We start from the raw sequence: 15,841 nt of genomic DNA on the forward strand, positions 1-15,841 counted from the left end.
ACTGTGATTGGAGAAAATCTTTTTATTTTTGAGTTTTTTTTTTGAAATTTTTTAGGGAAACCCGTCGTTATTCTTCGGGTGCGCACCGAGTAACATGCTCACTATGTTATAGCTCTATTACAGCTGTTATTTTCTTGGCTTGCTGGCTTTACCTTTCAGCTTCAACATATTTTTACATGATTTTCCTTAGCCCCTGGAATGGGATCCTAGTAAGATATATATTTTTTAGTAGGTTTGGATCCTGGCAAATATATATATTCAAGTATCTCTTCGCTTTAACTAGATTCTACAAAATCAATACACTGTTAATAAGTCAGAGGACCCATTTGAGAGGTATAGAAATACAGGGTCCACTTCAACAAAATGAAATAATATAATATAATTACCGGGAATTCCTCGCCTCGGCTCTAAAACCCTAGCCTTCTTCTCTTTATCACCTCCCTCTTAAAACCCTTTGCTCCATAACTATAACTCCTCTGCTTCTTCTCGAGATACTGTAACAGAGATGAAGGTTCCAAAGAAGAGTAGCCTTCAGAAAAAGCTGCAGAAAGGTGTAAAGAAAGAAGAAACAGATAACTTATTGGAAAAGCACAAAATTGAAGAGGCGGTAGAAACAAGCAAAGAAGCAGCAGAAGAAGAAAATTCCGTAGAATCTCCTGTTGTCTCTGACGCTGATGACGAGGTAATAATTCGAAATCACTATTTAAGAAATCAAAGCTAACTATTTTCGGTCTACGTTTAACGTAAAAAGATTCAATTTTTATCATAGCAATAGTGGATTGCTTCTTTTTTCTTTTTCTCCTTGATGATTGAAAATGCCTCAAAGCTTCGGTGTAGCATGACTCTAAGCATTGGGTTAAGCTCCTGGTACCTAAATTTAGTTAGCAAATTTGACTTAAAAAAGCTTCGACTCTTTTAAAAATATGGGATGGCATCCTTTTTCCTAATTATTGAAAATGCCCTTAATTAAGTTGTACTATGATGGTAAGCACGGCAGGGCTTAGTTCAAGTGGCAAAGGGTGAGAGACTTGTGACTTAGGTCACATGTTCGATCCTAGTATTTATAACGGAGAAGGATAGATGTGGGGTTGTGGGGGGTTGTGGGGGGTGGGGCATTATCCCTGAGTTTCAAAGACTGCGATTAGCTTATGTAGTATAATGGTAAGAATTGGATTGGTCTTTCAGCATCAGGGCTTAATTAACCTATTTTTGAATAGCAATTAGGCCTTGTGTTGGTAATTGAGACAACCGCATTATTCCCCTAATATATCTAAAGATTTGTTCTTAATTAATTCGGAGAAATTGATGATTCCGAGTTTGAATACTGTGCATGATGGTTTCAGGTTTTCTCTGATGATTCACCAAGTGAATCTGGATCAGAAGATAGTCATCTATCTGGGGAAGAGGTACATGGTAATTTCCACTTTTTGTTAGGTTGGTGTAAGATAAGCCGGCATACATGCGTGCCTCATTCATAGGATTGCAATTAACTGGATCTTTGTTTTATGCTTTAGTTTTTACTAATCAAAGATGTTTTATACTTATGGTATAATTTTTCAAAAAGTTTGCTGCTTAATTTACGAGTGGCAATATTATGCTATTGTTCCAGGATGTTTTTGTATCAAGTGATGGTGAAGATTCTTTTGATGCCAAAAGTGACAATGTCAGTGGTAATGGTGCAAGTGGCAGTGGTATAGATGATGTTGAACACGGTAAAGGTGATGATGCTGGAAGCGATGACTCCCGCACAGTAGTTGAAGAAAGTGATTCATCCGAAGATGAGGTCTGTTTTGATTTTTCTTTTTGGACTAAGAAACGGAAAGAGTCGAACAATAGCAGTATCGGTGAATCTAGTACCCTTTTATCAATTTCCATGTACACGTTCCTTTTTCTTTCTCTTTATTATTCCTTGCCCAAACAGTGCTATTAAAAGCCATCAGTTCATTTCTTAAAGCAAAGAAACGATTAACAGTGAAGGGTTATCGGTTATCGATTCGTTGGTGAAACCATGAGCTTCAAAAAAGTGTGCTTTTCAAATAATGACAGGCAAAGTGATCATAACAAGAAATGGTCGATTGTTGAATCTCAACTTCGAGGGAGTTTGATTATTACCATCATTATTGTAAATTGGTTGCTAAACTTACTTATTATAATTGCTAGTTAATTTTTGTAGTGCTAAATTTTCTGATTTGTAACTTATCTGCTTTACTTCAAAGAAGTATGAACTTCACTTCTCGCTTTTAGCTTCAAACGCCATGGTACTTGTCGTTTTTTGTGCTTTTGGCTTTTAAAACCACTGTGTTGGTGTCCAAACTCCAAATTGATAAACTAATACCCTGTTGGAACCTAAAAGATGATGATGCTATATGCTGTCCAGTTCTTTCATGCATGGGTGGTCCAAGGATAACTTCGTCTCTGATGTTTCTGCTTACTTTTTGTAGATTGTGTCTTTCTATTCAATTATATTTTGTCCTGTCAGGTTGCTCCTCGTAATACAGTTGGAGATGTTCCATTGGAGTGGTACAAAGATGAGGAACATATTGGATATGACCTTGCAGGGAAGAAGATCAAGAAAAAAGAGAAACAAGATAAATTGGATTCATTTCTTGCCAGTGTTGATGATTCGAAGAATTGGTTAGTTAATAATTTTTAATAGAAGTCCTTACAAAAGAAATTATTAATAAAAGTGAGTGTTTAATACTGCGTGCTTTGTTGATAATCACCTAAGCATTGTGTGTCAGACTAGTATTATCCTCCTTTTGGAATGTTAATAGTTCATGTCTCCTCTTTCGTTATTCACCATGGTTGGTAAGTTTGTACCCGACTATTTAATGTGTAATTACCACAAGAAAAGGGCAACCAAATTAGCACCTCATCAAGAAGGTTCCATTTCCTCTATGTGCTTCACTCTTCGTGTTATGTTACATAGCTAAGTCTCTTTTTCTCTAGTCTTGTAATCTGTAGATCCATTTTGTTTTGGTGTTTTTTCATGTTTCTGTATGTTGAATTCAGGCGTAGAATTTATGATGAATATAACGATGAAGAGGTTGAGCTCACGAAAGATGAAGTTAAGCTGGTCAAAAGATTGCTGAAAGGAAAGGCACCTCATGCTGATTTTGACCCACATGCGGTTAGTGCTCTGGAATTACCATTTTGCACTGGAGTGTCTAGGAGGGATACTTGTTCTTACCTTTATCTAACTCGTACTATTATTTTGTCTCTCTGTTCTGCAGCCCTATGTTGACTGGTTTTCCTGGGATGATTCCAAGCATCCTCTTTCTAGTGCACCAGAACCAAAGAGACGTTTTATCCCTTCAAAATGGGAGAGTAAAAAGGTAAGGTCTTTTGACACTTCCTTTTATTTCTGCTTTATTTGCTCACTAGTCTGGAGTAATGTTGGAAGTGTATAATCTGCTTTTTCACGATATCTAGCTTATGCAGTTTGTTCTTTTCTCCAATCATTGACTAGGTATCTTTTGTGGATATTACTCTGATGCTATTGGAAGAATCTGTATCTACGTTTCTGATTTAACTCGTCCATGTCTTGATAATAGTGTACATGGTTTGTTTGCTTAATATATCACTTATAAGAATCTAGTTGTTCAGATGCATTTGTAAAAACTGACTTTCGGGAGAATATCAAAATCACTGATTAGTTGATTGCTTTCTCGTTTTTTGCTCGAATCCGGTGTTACAGGAAGGCAGTGCATACAATCATGTGCACTAGCAGATATAATTTTGCAAATATTCTTAGAAATATTATTGTCTAGTGTTCCTCTTCTTGTTCTCTTTTAATTCCAGTTCTTATAGTCCAATTCTCTCAAGATTGATGCTAACATTTACATATCAAAAGATAAATGCTAATTCTGTTACGTCCTTGCCCGAAAGCCCCAAATGAGGGCATATATGGTTACACAAAAATAGAAGTAATTACCTGTAAACTGGAGAATGACATTCTAGGTTTTCACGTACATGGTGTATTTTTGTGATTGATATTTGTTTGTGGTTTTCATGATCTGTGGTGTCTTTTTAACTTACAGGTTGTCCAGTATGTGCGAGCAATTCGAAAGGGACTTATAAAGTTTGACGAGAAGCCAAAGGAAGAGCCAAGCGCCTATCTCTTATGGGGAGATGATTCCACTGCAATAGATAGACAGGGGTTGGCATATATTCCTGCTCCAAAACCAAAATTGCCTGGTATGCAACCTGACCATCTTTTCTTGATGACGGTTGTGTATATTATCTTTTCTGTGATGTAGGATCTTTTGTGTTTTCCCTTTTTGGAGAAAGTTTACTGCCTATCTGCATATCTAAAAACCTGGCCTATTTTCAGGTCATGATGAGTCTTATAACCCTTCTTTAGAATATATTCCTACACAAGAGGATCTCAACTCATATCAGCTTATGTTTGAGGAAGACCGACCAAAGTTCATCCCGAAACGGTATTAGGCTTATTTGATTGTTTTATAGTGTACTCTGTACAGCTGTTATAATTTTTAATATCTTCATGCTAAGCTTGTCACTGCTTTAGGTTCACATCGCTGAGAAATGTTCCAGCCTATGAGAAAGCTGTCAAGGAAAATTTTGAACGCTGTATGGATCTTTATTTATGTGCAAGAGTTCGGAAAAAACGTGTACGTGAATGATTTGATCCCTTCTCCCTTCATTTTGTCTTGCTATTGTTTAACTGGGTCAGACTATCATCTGGTCTCTTCCGCAATAAATCTCTCTTTCTTTTGCAGATTAATATCGATCCCGAGTCTTTAAAGCCCAAGTTGCCAAGTCGCAAGGATCTCAGACCTTATCCAACGTCGTGTTATCTGGAGTACAAAGGTCATAAAGGTCCAGTTGTGTCAATTTCTACGGACTCTACTGGGCAGTGGATTGCTTCTGGTATGGTCTTTAGTCCTGGAATGTTATGCGTCTTTGTTGGTAAATACTGTGATTGAAGTGCTTAGGTATTTTTGATTCGTACATGTGAAGGTTCAAGCGATGGGACGGTGCGCATTTGGGAGGTTGAAACTGGAAGGTGTATAAGGATCTGGGAGCTGGGGGAATCCGTCCGGCATGTTTCGTGGAATCCTATGCCTGAACGTCCTATATTGGCAGTCTGCATGTAAGTGATTTACTGGAGCTTATGATTATTGTAGATAACATTGATACAGATCTTAAATTGCTATCACATAAATATTGCAGGGGAGAAGATGTATATCTTTTGAACAGTGGACTAGGCAATGCAGAAGAACAGAATAGTCTTGAAGAGCTTTTGAGTGTTGAAACACCATCAGCGGATGACTCTGGTCAGTTTCATTTGAAGAAGCTGGAATTTATTTGAGGTTCATTACTCATTATGTTGCCTCACTCTTAATTGTTTTCCTTAGATCATGATAAAACCAATGTGAATTGGGTTCAAGATGATAAGAATGGAGGAATCAGGTTGAAGCACTTTAAGGTACCTTTCGTGTTCCCCATTGGATCTTTGTGATGGCTCAGGTATTAAAGTGATGATTACTATGAAATCCTCCTGTGTAGCTCAAATGTTTTTGTCTATGCAGACTGTTTCTTCAGTTGAGTGGCATCGGAAGGGCGACTATTTCTCAACTCTTATGCCCTCTGATATCCTTCATCTGATTTACATTATTGGCCTGATCTTCTAACTTGAATGCCAGTCTTCACCACTCCTGCCCATGTCTTGATGTGTTGTAGTGTCTGATAAAAACTAAACTTTTTATAGTCATCTGATGTGAAAAATATAGCATACTCTGTTTGCTGCTATATGAATTTGTAAGTTCTAGTGGTGGTACTAACTTGCATGCCTTGTTAATGTTTTGGCAAATCATCCTTAGCATATCTGTGAGGGCTGTCTTCTTTCATTTTTTAAAGTGAACTGTTCTGTTTGTTTGGAATAGAAGAGATGCGGAAACAGAAAGATCAGGGTGGGATGGTGTTTGTGTGTGTTTATTGCCTCATTAACGTGAAACTTTGAGACTGTAGTTGGTTGATTGATGTCATTCCTTGACTCTTGCCTACGCCAATCAAAAGCAGTTTTGATTCACCTGCTCTCAAAGAAACAGACTCAAAGAATACCATTCAAGCTTCATGGACTTCCAGTTTCAACTGCTTTCCATCCTTCTCGCTCTGCCTTCTTTATTTCAACGAAGAAAAATATTCGTGTTTATGATCTCTTGAATCAAAAGCTCATTAAGAAGCTAGAGACTGGTGTTCGTGAAGTCTCGTCTATTGCTATTCATCCTGGTGGTATGTGGATGCTCTTTTGATAATCCTGACTGTTAGTTACGGTACTCAACTTGTTAATAAGCTTTTTAAACTATGTGTGCAGGTGACAATCTTATTGTAGGGAGTAGAGATGGAAAACTGTGCTGGTTTGACATGGACCTTTCATCTCAACCGTACAGAGTTCTCAAGTATGTCCTTGCAATTGATATTTTTAAATTTTGAAAAGCTCTTCTGGACATATCTTATTGGTTTTCTTATGTACTCTGTCTGGTGAATTAAAGCATGCGCCTATTGTGCATTCAAGTTTTGTGCTGACAGCCTGACACATGTTAAATTGTGCACACAGCAACACACGGTTTTGCCTTTATGCTAATTTGGTGTGTGGTTGTTTGACATTTACCTTTCATCTCAGCCTTACAGAGTTCTCAAGTATGTACTTGCAACGGATTTGTCATTTTGAAAGTTCTGGACATATCTAATGTTGCTTTTATGAAATCAGTCTAGTGAACTAATGTTTGCCTGTTGTGGATTTGTGTTTTGTGCTGACACATGTTAACTGGTGCACATAATTTGCATTTCTGCTATCTTAATCTGATATGCTTGGGGGTAGGATCTTGTTTGAGTTAAGTTGCAAGCATTAGATGCCTCCAGGGCTTAGTTCAAGTGGAAAAGATTAAGAGACTTGTGACTTAGGTCACAGGTTCGAGCCCTGCGCAATGCAAACTAAGGCTGATATTTAAGTGGAGAAGGGCAGGCCAGTTATCTCCCAGTTTCGAAAGCTGCGGTTGATCCTAAGGATTGGCCCCAGATTTCTCGGTCATTAAAATAAAAGGAGGTTGCAGGCATTAGATGTGTTATATGAAAATATTCACTTACTCTTCTCTAATTCTCTGCAAGTGTGATTGGTTAGTCTATTCATTCATTGCTCTAGTTGATCCATAACTGCCCTTATATGGAGGTTGTTCCATGTTACAGTTGTCATCCGAAGGACATCAACAAAGTGGCCTTTCATCGCTCCTATCCTTTGTTTGCTTCGTCTTCTGATGATTGTACTGCATACGTTTTCCATGGCATGGTTTATTCAGATCTAAACCAGAATCCGTTGATTGTACCTCTGGAGATTCTTCGTGGTCATGCCAGTGAAAATGGAAGAGGTATGACCTTATTACCCTTTTTTTCCCATCATATGACGATTCTAGTTTAGTCCCCAATCGCCATCCCATCTTACACTGGAAGAAAGAAGTGTTAATCTGATGAAGCTGCAGCAATTAGTGCTCTTTAGGTTTTATTTACCCTCGAATGCATTTTGATACAATATGTTTGCCAATATAATAGTGTATTAGGAACTTTTGTCTGGTTAGAGCTTAACATCAGACAAGAGGGCCCTTTTGAGGTAAATATTTTGCACTAAGGCCATAGAGGCATCTAGAGAAACAGCTAATGTTGATACAGAATAAGACAGCTGGCAACAGAATGGTACAACTCAATCATGGACATCCTGGTATTTCACTTAAGGTTGATGGAGTTGAGATTTGAATTAAAGGATCCCCAAGGTGTTTTGGAAGTTAAACTAATCTGTGATGAAAATCGCCAGATAGGCAGATCTAATTTCAATATCATCTGTAAAACAAAGCCAAATAGATGGATTATTATTAGCCAAAGCTAGTTGGGTCTTGAGTCTTCAGTTTATCTCCAATGCAGCTATACCAAAGAAAAAGTGGATTTCATTCTTATAGATGGCTTATTATGTTGATGGTAGTGGTCTACAACACATGCTACCACTTTGTTAACATTTCTTGATTGCAACTGTCTTCAGGTGTCATGGACTGCAAGTTCCATCCTAGGCAACCATGGTTGTTTACTGCAGGTGCTGACTCTGTGATCAAGCTCTACTGCCATTAAGAAGATTACTCCAAAGTGGATTCGTTAATCTGAGAAGAGCATGACAGTACATTGCACTGTATACATTGCTGTGAGGAAATTTGGGAAGTTGCCTGCTTGGGAGAAGGGAGGTTAAAGGTTTATTAGGAGCATCTCAAGCCACCTCGTGTTCTTTCTCAGGTAGGATTGGGAACAATGATTCCACATATAGAGACTAGAGAATTTGGCACAGTTTTGTTCGTATTATCATGGTGGCCACCTCTCTCGAGTGGGTGTGTTTCGATACAGATTCCCCTTAGCAGGCTTTCTAATGAGAGGAAAACTTGGTCCAAGTTATTTTCATATCATCATTTTCCCTAGAGCTTTACAGGGCATCTTGGCGAAGTAGTGAGAGCACAACAGAGCCCCATTATTCTATACTTTAAGCTGAGTTATCACATATTCACATTTTTTTTAATTGTACTTGTCATTTATGCATGGAAGAAATGCTATTTCGGTACTATTGGAAATTTTACAGTGGATCTTAATAGTAATCTCCACTGTTCTTGGCCTGTTTTGGAATGTTATTTGACCTGATACAGTGAAACTTTTTGGTGATTACCTCTTCCAAAATAGTAATTGGTAGTTGGTTGGACATTTTCTAACCTGTTTGACTAGAATAATGAACTAACTCTTTTTAACAGTTCAAGATGGTTTGTTGAGTGATATACTTTCCAGATTTTAGTGCTGGTATTTTGATTGATCTTTTGGTATTTGCACTATGTACATATAAACATTATCCAAACTATTACTCTTGGTGGTGGTTAAACCTTAAAATTTGTTGGTGACCAATTGATTTATCCAAGAGCTCAGGTTATCAGAGAGATGAGATATTTAGCTTAAACCGTCAAGGTTTTGCATAGACTACGCAAAACACTTGAAAATATAGTGAGCTCAGGCATATTTTACTAAAGTATAGAAATCTAAGAAGACACCACTCCCAAAAATCACAGTAAAGAGATCGCAATTTCACAACCAATCAAAAAAAAAAGTCTTATATACCTAACACTACAAGATGCCCACCGCCCCAAACATAACAGACTAACAAAAACCGGCAAAACGGCGAGGTAGCAAGTGATAAAAAATTTGCAAAGAGCCAAAGCGCACGTATAACTGATATATATTACTAGGTAATGTGAAGGTTAGCCAAATTAGTTATGGTCATGTAGTTATGATACGTGTAATAGGAGTATTCTTTCAGTTCTATTGCTGCAGAAGGATTGAATCATCAATATAAATTCACCTCTCTTTTGATTATCTAAACTGTTGTTCGGATCCCAAAATCCTAGACATTCCGTGTTTGACATCTCAAATCGTCAGGGTCATCTTGATCCACAAACTGGGTATTGCAATTCCCTCTCCGGGGTGCCATATCCAAATATTACAATATAGAACATACAGACTGAAAAATTAAAATGCAGCGCAACTGTACAAAGTAGAGCTTACTATTTCCTTTTTTGGTACATAGGCAGTATAGTATATGATGAAGGCTTCACGCTAACTGAGCCAATCATGCTCCTATTTAGTCTGCTTATGACACAGACGCACCACTAAAAGATAGCTGTGCAAACACTTCTACTGTAAGAGTTGAACTGCCGCAATTGCTGGGATCTTTTCCCTCAGTTTCTGAGTTACAGCCACACGAACAGTCATTACACCAGCTGCAGGACCTGTGATTCGAACTTTAACTATTGGCTCCTCAATTGCCACAAGTTCCAAACTTCCACCAGCTGCCCCAACGAGATACGGCCTTATCTCTTCAAGAACCTAATAGTTACAAATAAAAATCAATAAAGCAAGATCTGCAGGAAAAAACAAAAAAACAAGCATAGCAATTGAACACACATTTTCTATATTGATCAGAGCTACTGACAATTTGAGCAATGAGTATAGCTGCTGAAGTGCTAAATGAATCTAAGATGACATCGTGAACATGAAGATGCCATAAATACTGCTTCTCACTCACAGACAAGACGAACAAGCATTTATTATGACTGTAGTTTCTATCCTGTGCCACATATAGGTACAGAGGTACACATTAAGAAAATCATGCAGTACCTATGAATCACAGATTGCTCTTTCAACTCCATTATTTTTTTAATAAACCGAGAAATCACCGATGGCCAGTGGGCACGGTTTAAAACTCAGTGGATAAGGGGCACGCTCTTCTACCCTTGTCCACTTAAATGCCAGGTCTTTGACTGTGGCAGCTTTGAACCCGTGACATGCGCCTACCCAGACATCACGTGTTGCGCTCTTACCACTACATCAAAGCTCCACGGGCAACTCCATCATCCAAATATTATCAATGAAAATCATGCAGAATTAACGAATACTAATCTTAAGCTTCTCAAACAAAATAAATGACATGCAATTACTTGTGTGTCTGGATAAATCTTATATTGGAGTCAGAAGCAACAATTTAATCACGTCACATTTGCCTTCCACTGTTCATTCTGGACGAGAAGTAAATGGAAATACAACCTACTATTCGATTCATGACTGGGTCAGCCTGACGCAATGCCTCTTTCAATGCTGGATTTCATGTTAGAGATCAATAATAACAAATGCCATTGCTGATTGCAGCTATTGCAAGAAGACTGGCACAGTATTGATAGGTTTTTCAAGTTGTATGGATATAAACCAAACTTCAAGTCTAATAGAGGAAAAAAGGTAGCTGCATGTTCGGGTGAAGGCTTCTGTGGCCAAATTAAAGAAAAATGAACACAATCAATCTTATGCAGCAGCCCTAGACTAACCACGGAGTAGTATGGTCAGGTCTTGGCACTAATACAGGAGACTCAAGCACATGGTCAGCCTATCAAGGAAGGGAATTTAGCTGGATCAACCAACTTTGAAAGTAAAATGGCATGTTTTTCTTATGAGCTACATACCTATGCATGATAACTAACTTTAACTGGTTGAGAAACCATAGAATCCAATATCTCTTTGGATGACGACGAACGGACAAAGTAATTTAGAACATGACTTAATTTGTCCACAATGTGTTGAAGATCATCTAGTTCAAGTTTACAGGTTTGGAAGGACTGTCCCAGTTGTATGTGCAACATATAAATAACAGAGAGAAGCATCTACCTTCTCTATGTTTTCTTCGTTAAGCTCAAGGCCAGTTTCTTCATCTGGTACTGCTTCAACAGCAACAATTTCTGGGATCTTTTCCATCAAACGACGCTCAATTCCCAATTTCATCGTCGTGACAGAACTTGGACAGGAGCCACAAGCTCCTTGTAGTTTTAGCTTAACAACATTGCCATCAATTTTGTGCAATGCAACATTTCCTCCATCTGCAATCAGATATGGTCGAATTTCATCCAGCACACTCTCAATGTTTTCTGCAGTAAGTGGTAACTCTTCTACTGCTGAATTTGGAGTTGCAACAGCCTTTACAACTGCACCAAGAGCCAACAAGCAAATCATTTCAGATCAACATAAAGCCGATAAATATTTATTAGCAACGCGGAAACTACTACCGACAGCACTTAGTACGTCTATGTCATCGAACTAAGAACAGAAACATTGCGATCTAAGCTTAAAAACCAACACACAAAGCTAATAAGGAACCCGTGGTATCCTATCTGCATATATCAAATAGAAAAGATAACTTTAGGGCCTTTTGATTTCCGAGACTTTTCTGATAATCTAAATAAGTGATTATCGGAAAATTCATTACAAACTAATCGATTTCAATAAAATAACAGTTGGTTATTTGCCAAATAAAAAAGCTAAAATCTTTTAACGTATTGGTTCTGACCATGTAACTGATTTAAGCAAAATTTCCGATTAAAAGAGGTAACAAGCTCAATAGGCCCCATATCCATATGATTTGACTTCGAGTACAAGCTAATAATTTTCAATAAAATAAAATAAACCAAATTCGCTAAATAAATGAATTTCTTTGTGGAGCTGGTTCTTATCACAAAACTGATTTAAGCACAATTCCCAACTAAAAAAAGGTAACAAACTAAATATGTACCAAATTATTGATTAAAGCTAAATCAATTTGACTTGTTATGAAATTCCTAAATTAAAAAAAAAATTGTATTCATTAAGGTAATACAACAGAAAACGACAAGGTAAACGGAAACAGAAATCACACCTTGCTGCCGTGAAGCACTACGGACGGCACGCGATGACGCATTACGCCTCGTCAACACGGAAAATCGAGTTCCAAAGAAGCCGGAAATCTGCAAAACAAAAGCAGATAATTAAGAGAATCGAAAAGGACAGAAATTGACAGTAAAACAAGAGATTTACAATAAGAAGCAAAAAAAAAGGGCATACCTTGAGAAGAGGAGGAGGAGGAAGAAAGAGAGTGGTGGTAGAAGAAGAAGGAGAGCATGAGGAAGATGAAGATTCTAGGGTTTGGAAGCTTCTAGAAGGGTATGAAGAACAGGTAGATGGAGGATTCAATAACATAGCTGATTGCATCTCTTTTTATCTTTATTGAAAAACCTTCAATCAACGAACTCAAATTCAGCAACTGAAAAAGTATATAATCAAACTGATGATTGATTTTCTTTTGTTGTGAATTTCATAAAAATCCAGTTTGATTGCTTTCTCTTGAGTTTCTCGCTTCCTGTCTTGTTTTTCCTTTTCTTCTTCTTGTGGACCGGAAATTGATTTCTTATTTGGGTGTGTCAATCTGTTTTTGTCAATTGCGTGATTCGTGAATATCATTAATTTATTAATTTTATTATTTTGTGTTTTCTTAAAAGAAAAATGGTCGTGGCGACTGTAGACCATATATTAATGTTGCAGCTTAACACAACTCGTTTTGTTATTTTTCTGAAAATGTAAGCGTAATATTTTTTATTTGTCTATATAAATTTCATTATTTTCCAACTCTTGTCTTAGTTAGTGTCAGAATAGAAATTATTGTAAAAAATAGCAGAAGGAAAGTATTATTCGGAGACCTTCTGCTAGCCCAAGATTGTTAATAGAGATTTTAAATAGGAGAACTTATTTAGAAAAGAAGGGTTTCTTGATTTTGGTTTGCTTACAAATAAACAAGATACCCCCTATTTATACTAGGGATGATTCTAGATAATGTACAAAGAAGATTCTAGCAACCTTATCTTCTAACGACACTCTAGAATATCTAGATATGTCTTATCTTCCCACAATATTCTAGAACATCTAGATATGTCCACTAAATAAATATCAAAGATACTAAACTAGGACATTCTAGAGAATTCTATATTATTCCAAAAAATTAACTTTATTTTTTCACAATTATTACATTCTCATAAATAAGTATTTCAATATTTGAAAAACAAAAGTTTTATACTCGTCCTTCAAATTTTGATTAATTACCATACCCGGAGCAAATCAATTTGGTTGTAAATGATTTGTGCATTGAGCTTTCTTAATGTGTTATTCCAATTTTTTTGTGGTTGGTAGTGTTTCTTATGGTGCTAATTAACAATTTAAACTTGTTATCGAAAAACTAAATAAAATTCGTCTATGTTAAAGCAAATGCAAAATTAGTCAATATATATTAAAGAGGAATTAGTGATGAAGTTAATTGATAATGCAATGCTTAGGGCCCGTTTGGTCATAAAAAAAATTATTATTTTAGTGTTTGGCTATCAAAATTTTAAATTTCACTTGAAATTGAATTTCAGAATTTTCATAAATTTAAAAAACTCCAAAAAACTATTTTTCAAAATTTTCACTTCAAACAACTCATAAAAATTCAAAAATAACTCTAAATTATATTAATGTCCAAACACAACTCTAATTTTTAAATATTATTTTTACTTTATTTTTTTATTTATACTTTTTTCGAAATTTTATAATTCTTATGTCCAAACGCTCACTTAGAAATTCCACCCTAGTGCTGATTTATATTGTCCTTTTCAATCCCTCGGTAGTTGCAAAAATGCGGATTTCTAGATATGTACTATACTATTTCTAATACCCCGTCAATAATCTCTAAATAAGTACATGGAGTTGATTATTATCGAACTGATTTAAATTGTATACACTTCCATTATTAAAATTCAAAAAAGTTAATTAAATTCGAAGTTAACAAATATTCATATAATAGAATAACATATCCTAATGTCAGCCGAGCTGCTGAGATGCTTAATTGACAGCACCCCATTTGAATATCCGGCCTTTTTTGTGAACACGTTTTTCTTCCCAAACTGCTGGTCATTATTTATAAATACAAATTCGAGAATCTTTACAAAGTTGTTAATTTCAAAATCAATAAAAAAACTTTTTAATCCTACTTATTTATGATTATCTATGAAATTAAGAAATACATAGAATATCAAAGGCAAGAATGCAAAAGATAATGATGTAGTAATTGTCACACCTCCCTTTTACCACACCCGGAAGGGGTATAAGGGAGTTTTTTTCAATTTAAGTGACAATCGAAACATGATTATTTATTTAAGAATCATAGTCGCCACTTGGGATAATTTATGGTGTCCCAAGTCACCGGTTTAAATTCCGAATCGAGGAAAGATTGACTCTGTTTTACAGTTCGCGAACACAGAAATCCGGATAAGGAATTTTGTTAACCCGAGAGAAGTTGTTAGGCATTTTCGAATTCCGTAGTTTTAGCACGGTCGCTCAACTGTTATTATTGGCCTAATTATCTGATTTTAAACACTTTTAAACCTATGTGCCTTTTTAGCTTTAAAACTGCTTTTATTTATTTAAAAATTAATTTAAGGTCATTTAAAACATATCGTAAGCCACACTACATGAAATACACCCGTGATTCACGATACGTTCTATTTAGCCTTGTTGGAAATTAGAACCGGGCCACATGAAATGTACCCCCGGGTTTTAGAAATAGTTGTAATAATTATATAATTAACGCGCCTATAGTGTTGGCCATAAATGATTTAATTGGCCTATGGCACGCCTCAAATCTCTCTCTTAAAATAATTTCTTGATCTAGTCTATTGAGGGCCATAAATATTAAGTCTTGTTTACTATGACACACCTCACTATAATTAAAAGAATTAATCTAACCAAACGAAATCTAAAGTTTTATTTGCACAACTATTAATTTAAAGGGCGTGCTGGGCTTTTAGGCGTTCGGGCTACGCCTGTTATAGACGTAGTGGGCAACAACATTTAAGTGATGGTTTTGGGCTCGACAGCAGGCCGCAGTAAAGCAAATAATTTCCCCATTTCCAAAAGGCCTCACATCCCAAGCTCAAGATAGGCTAAATATGATAAAGAATAAATGTTTAAGGGGTATGAGACTCAGCATCGAGTCCCCACAGAACAGAGGGAACATCTGCAGCCCAAGGAATCGAACTGAGCTCTTTAACTATGATCAACATGCATGAATTGATATACAAAGCCCCAAATGATACAAGACCCAAATAATCATATTACCTATATAAAATAAACAATTACTTGAATTTAACTGTATAAGTCATATGAAGCAGCATCCCAATCCCAATTTTTACCCAAGCTAAATTATAAACATAATGTGTGAGGTTCAACCTCGATTACAACCTAATAAACAACAATGGAAATGCTCACAACTGGGAATAGTCGACACTTATCAAAATAAAAATTTATCACTCAACCTATAACCCTTCAAGAACAACATGCTCGAGTCAAACTTTATAAGAAACCAGAAATTGTCCTATGACTAACCCCTGAATCTGAAAATCTCACACTGATTTTGATA

The 15,841-nt window shown here is 36.4% G+C and overlaps 2 protein-coding genes across 4 annotated transcripts; one reads left to right on the top strand and one right to left on the bottom strand.

Annotated features, from left to right (window-relative positions):
* The first annotated feature begins 301 nt into the window (after positions 1 to 301).
* Positions 302 to 8,715, top strand: LOC107792259 (ribosome biogenesis protein BOP1 homolog). 3 transcript variants are annotated; one of them, XM_016614452.2, is made up of 18 exons: positions 302 to 682; positions 1,344 to 1,406; positions 1,610 to 1,783; positions 2,480 to 2,634; positions 3,013 to 3,130; positions 3,234 to 3,335; positions 4,041 to 4,197; positions 4,334 to 4,442; positions 4,532 to 4,634; positions 4,743 to 4,893; positions 4,984 to 5,116; positions 5,197 to 5,300; positions 5,382 to 5,452; positions 5,556 to 5,616; positions 6,031 to 6,258; positions 6,341 to 6,425; positions 7,213 to 7,391; positions 8,054 to 8,715. In XM_016614452.2, the coding sequence occupies exons 1-18, from the start codon at positions 506 to 508 to the stop codon at positions 8,137 to 8,139; spliced, it is 2,256 nt and encodes a 751-aa protein (XP_016469938.1). In that variant the 5' UTR covers positions 302 to 505; the 3' UTR covers positions 8,140 to 8,715. The 3 variants fall into 3 exon arrangements, with proteins under 3 accessions (XP_016469938.1, XP_075073612.1, XP_016469939.1); XM_016614453.2 differs by having other exon boundaries at positions 389 to 682; positions 1,344 to 1,413; XM_075217511.1 differs by lacking the exon at positions 1,344 to 1,406 and having other exon boundaries at positions 376 to 682.
* Positions 8,716 to 9,488: 773 nt separating this feature from the next.
* On the bottom strand, positions 9,489 to 12,839 carry LOC107792260 (nifU-like protein 2, chloroplastic). Its single transcript, XM_016614455.2, has 4 exons — positions 12,460 to 12,839; positions 12,275 to 12,362; positions 11,254 to 11,567; positions 9,489 to 9,924 (listed from the first exon to the last, which is right to left on the bottom strand). Exons 1-4 carry the CDS (start codon positions 12,604 to 12,606, stop codon positions 9,733 to 9,735), a joined length of 741 nt encoding a protein of 246 aa, XP_016469941.1. The 5' UTR covers positions 12,607 to 12,839; the 3' UTR covers positions 9,489 to 9,732.
* Between the last annotated feature and the right edge of the window lie 3,002 nt (positions 12,840 to 15,841).

The sequence above is a fragment of the Nicotiana tabacum genome, chromosome 7, assembly GCF_000715075.1.
Source record: "Nicotiana tabacum cultivar K326 chromosome 7, ASM71507v2, whole genome shotgun sequence".
In the NCBI taxonomy this organism is placed as follows: Eukaryota; Viridiplantae; Streptophyta; class Magnoliopsida; order Solanales; family Solanaceae; genus Nicotiana; species Nicotiana tabacum.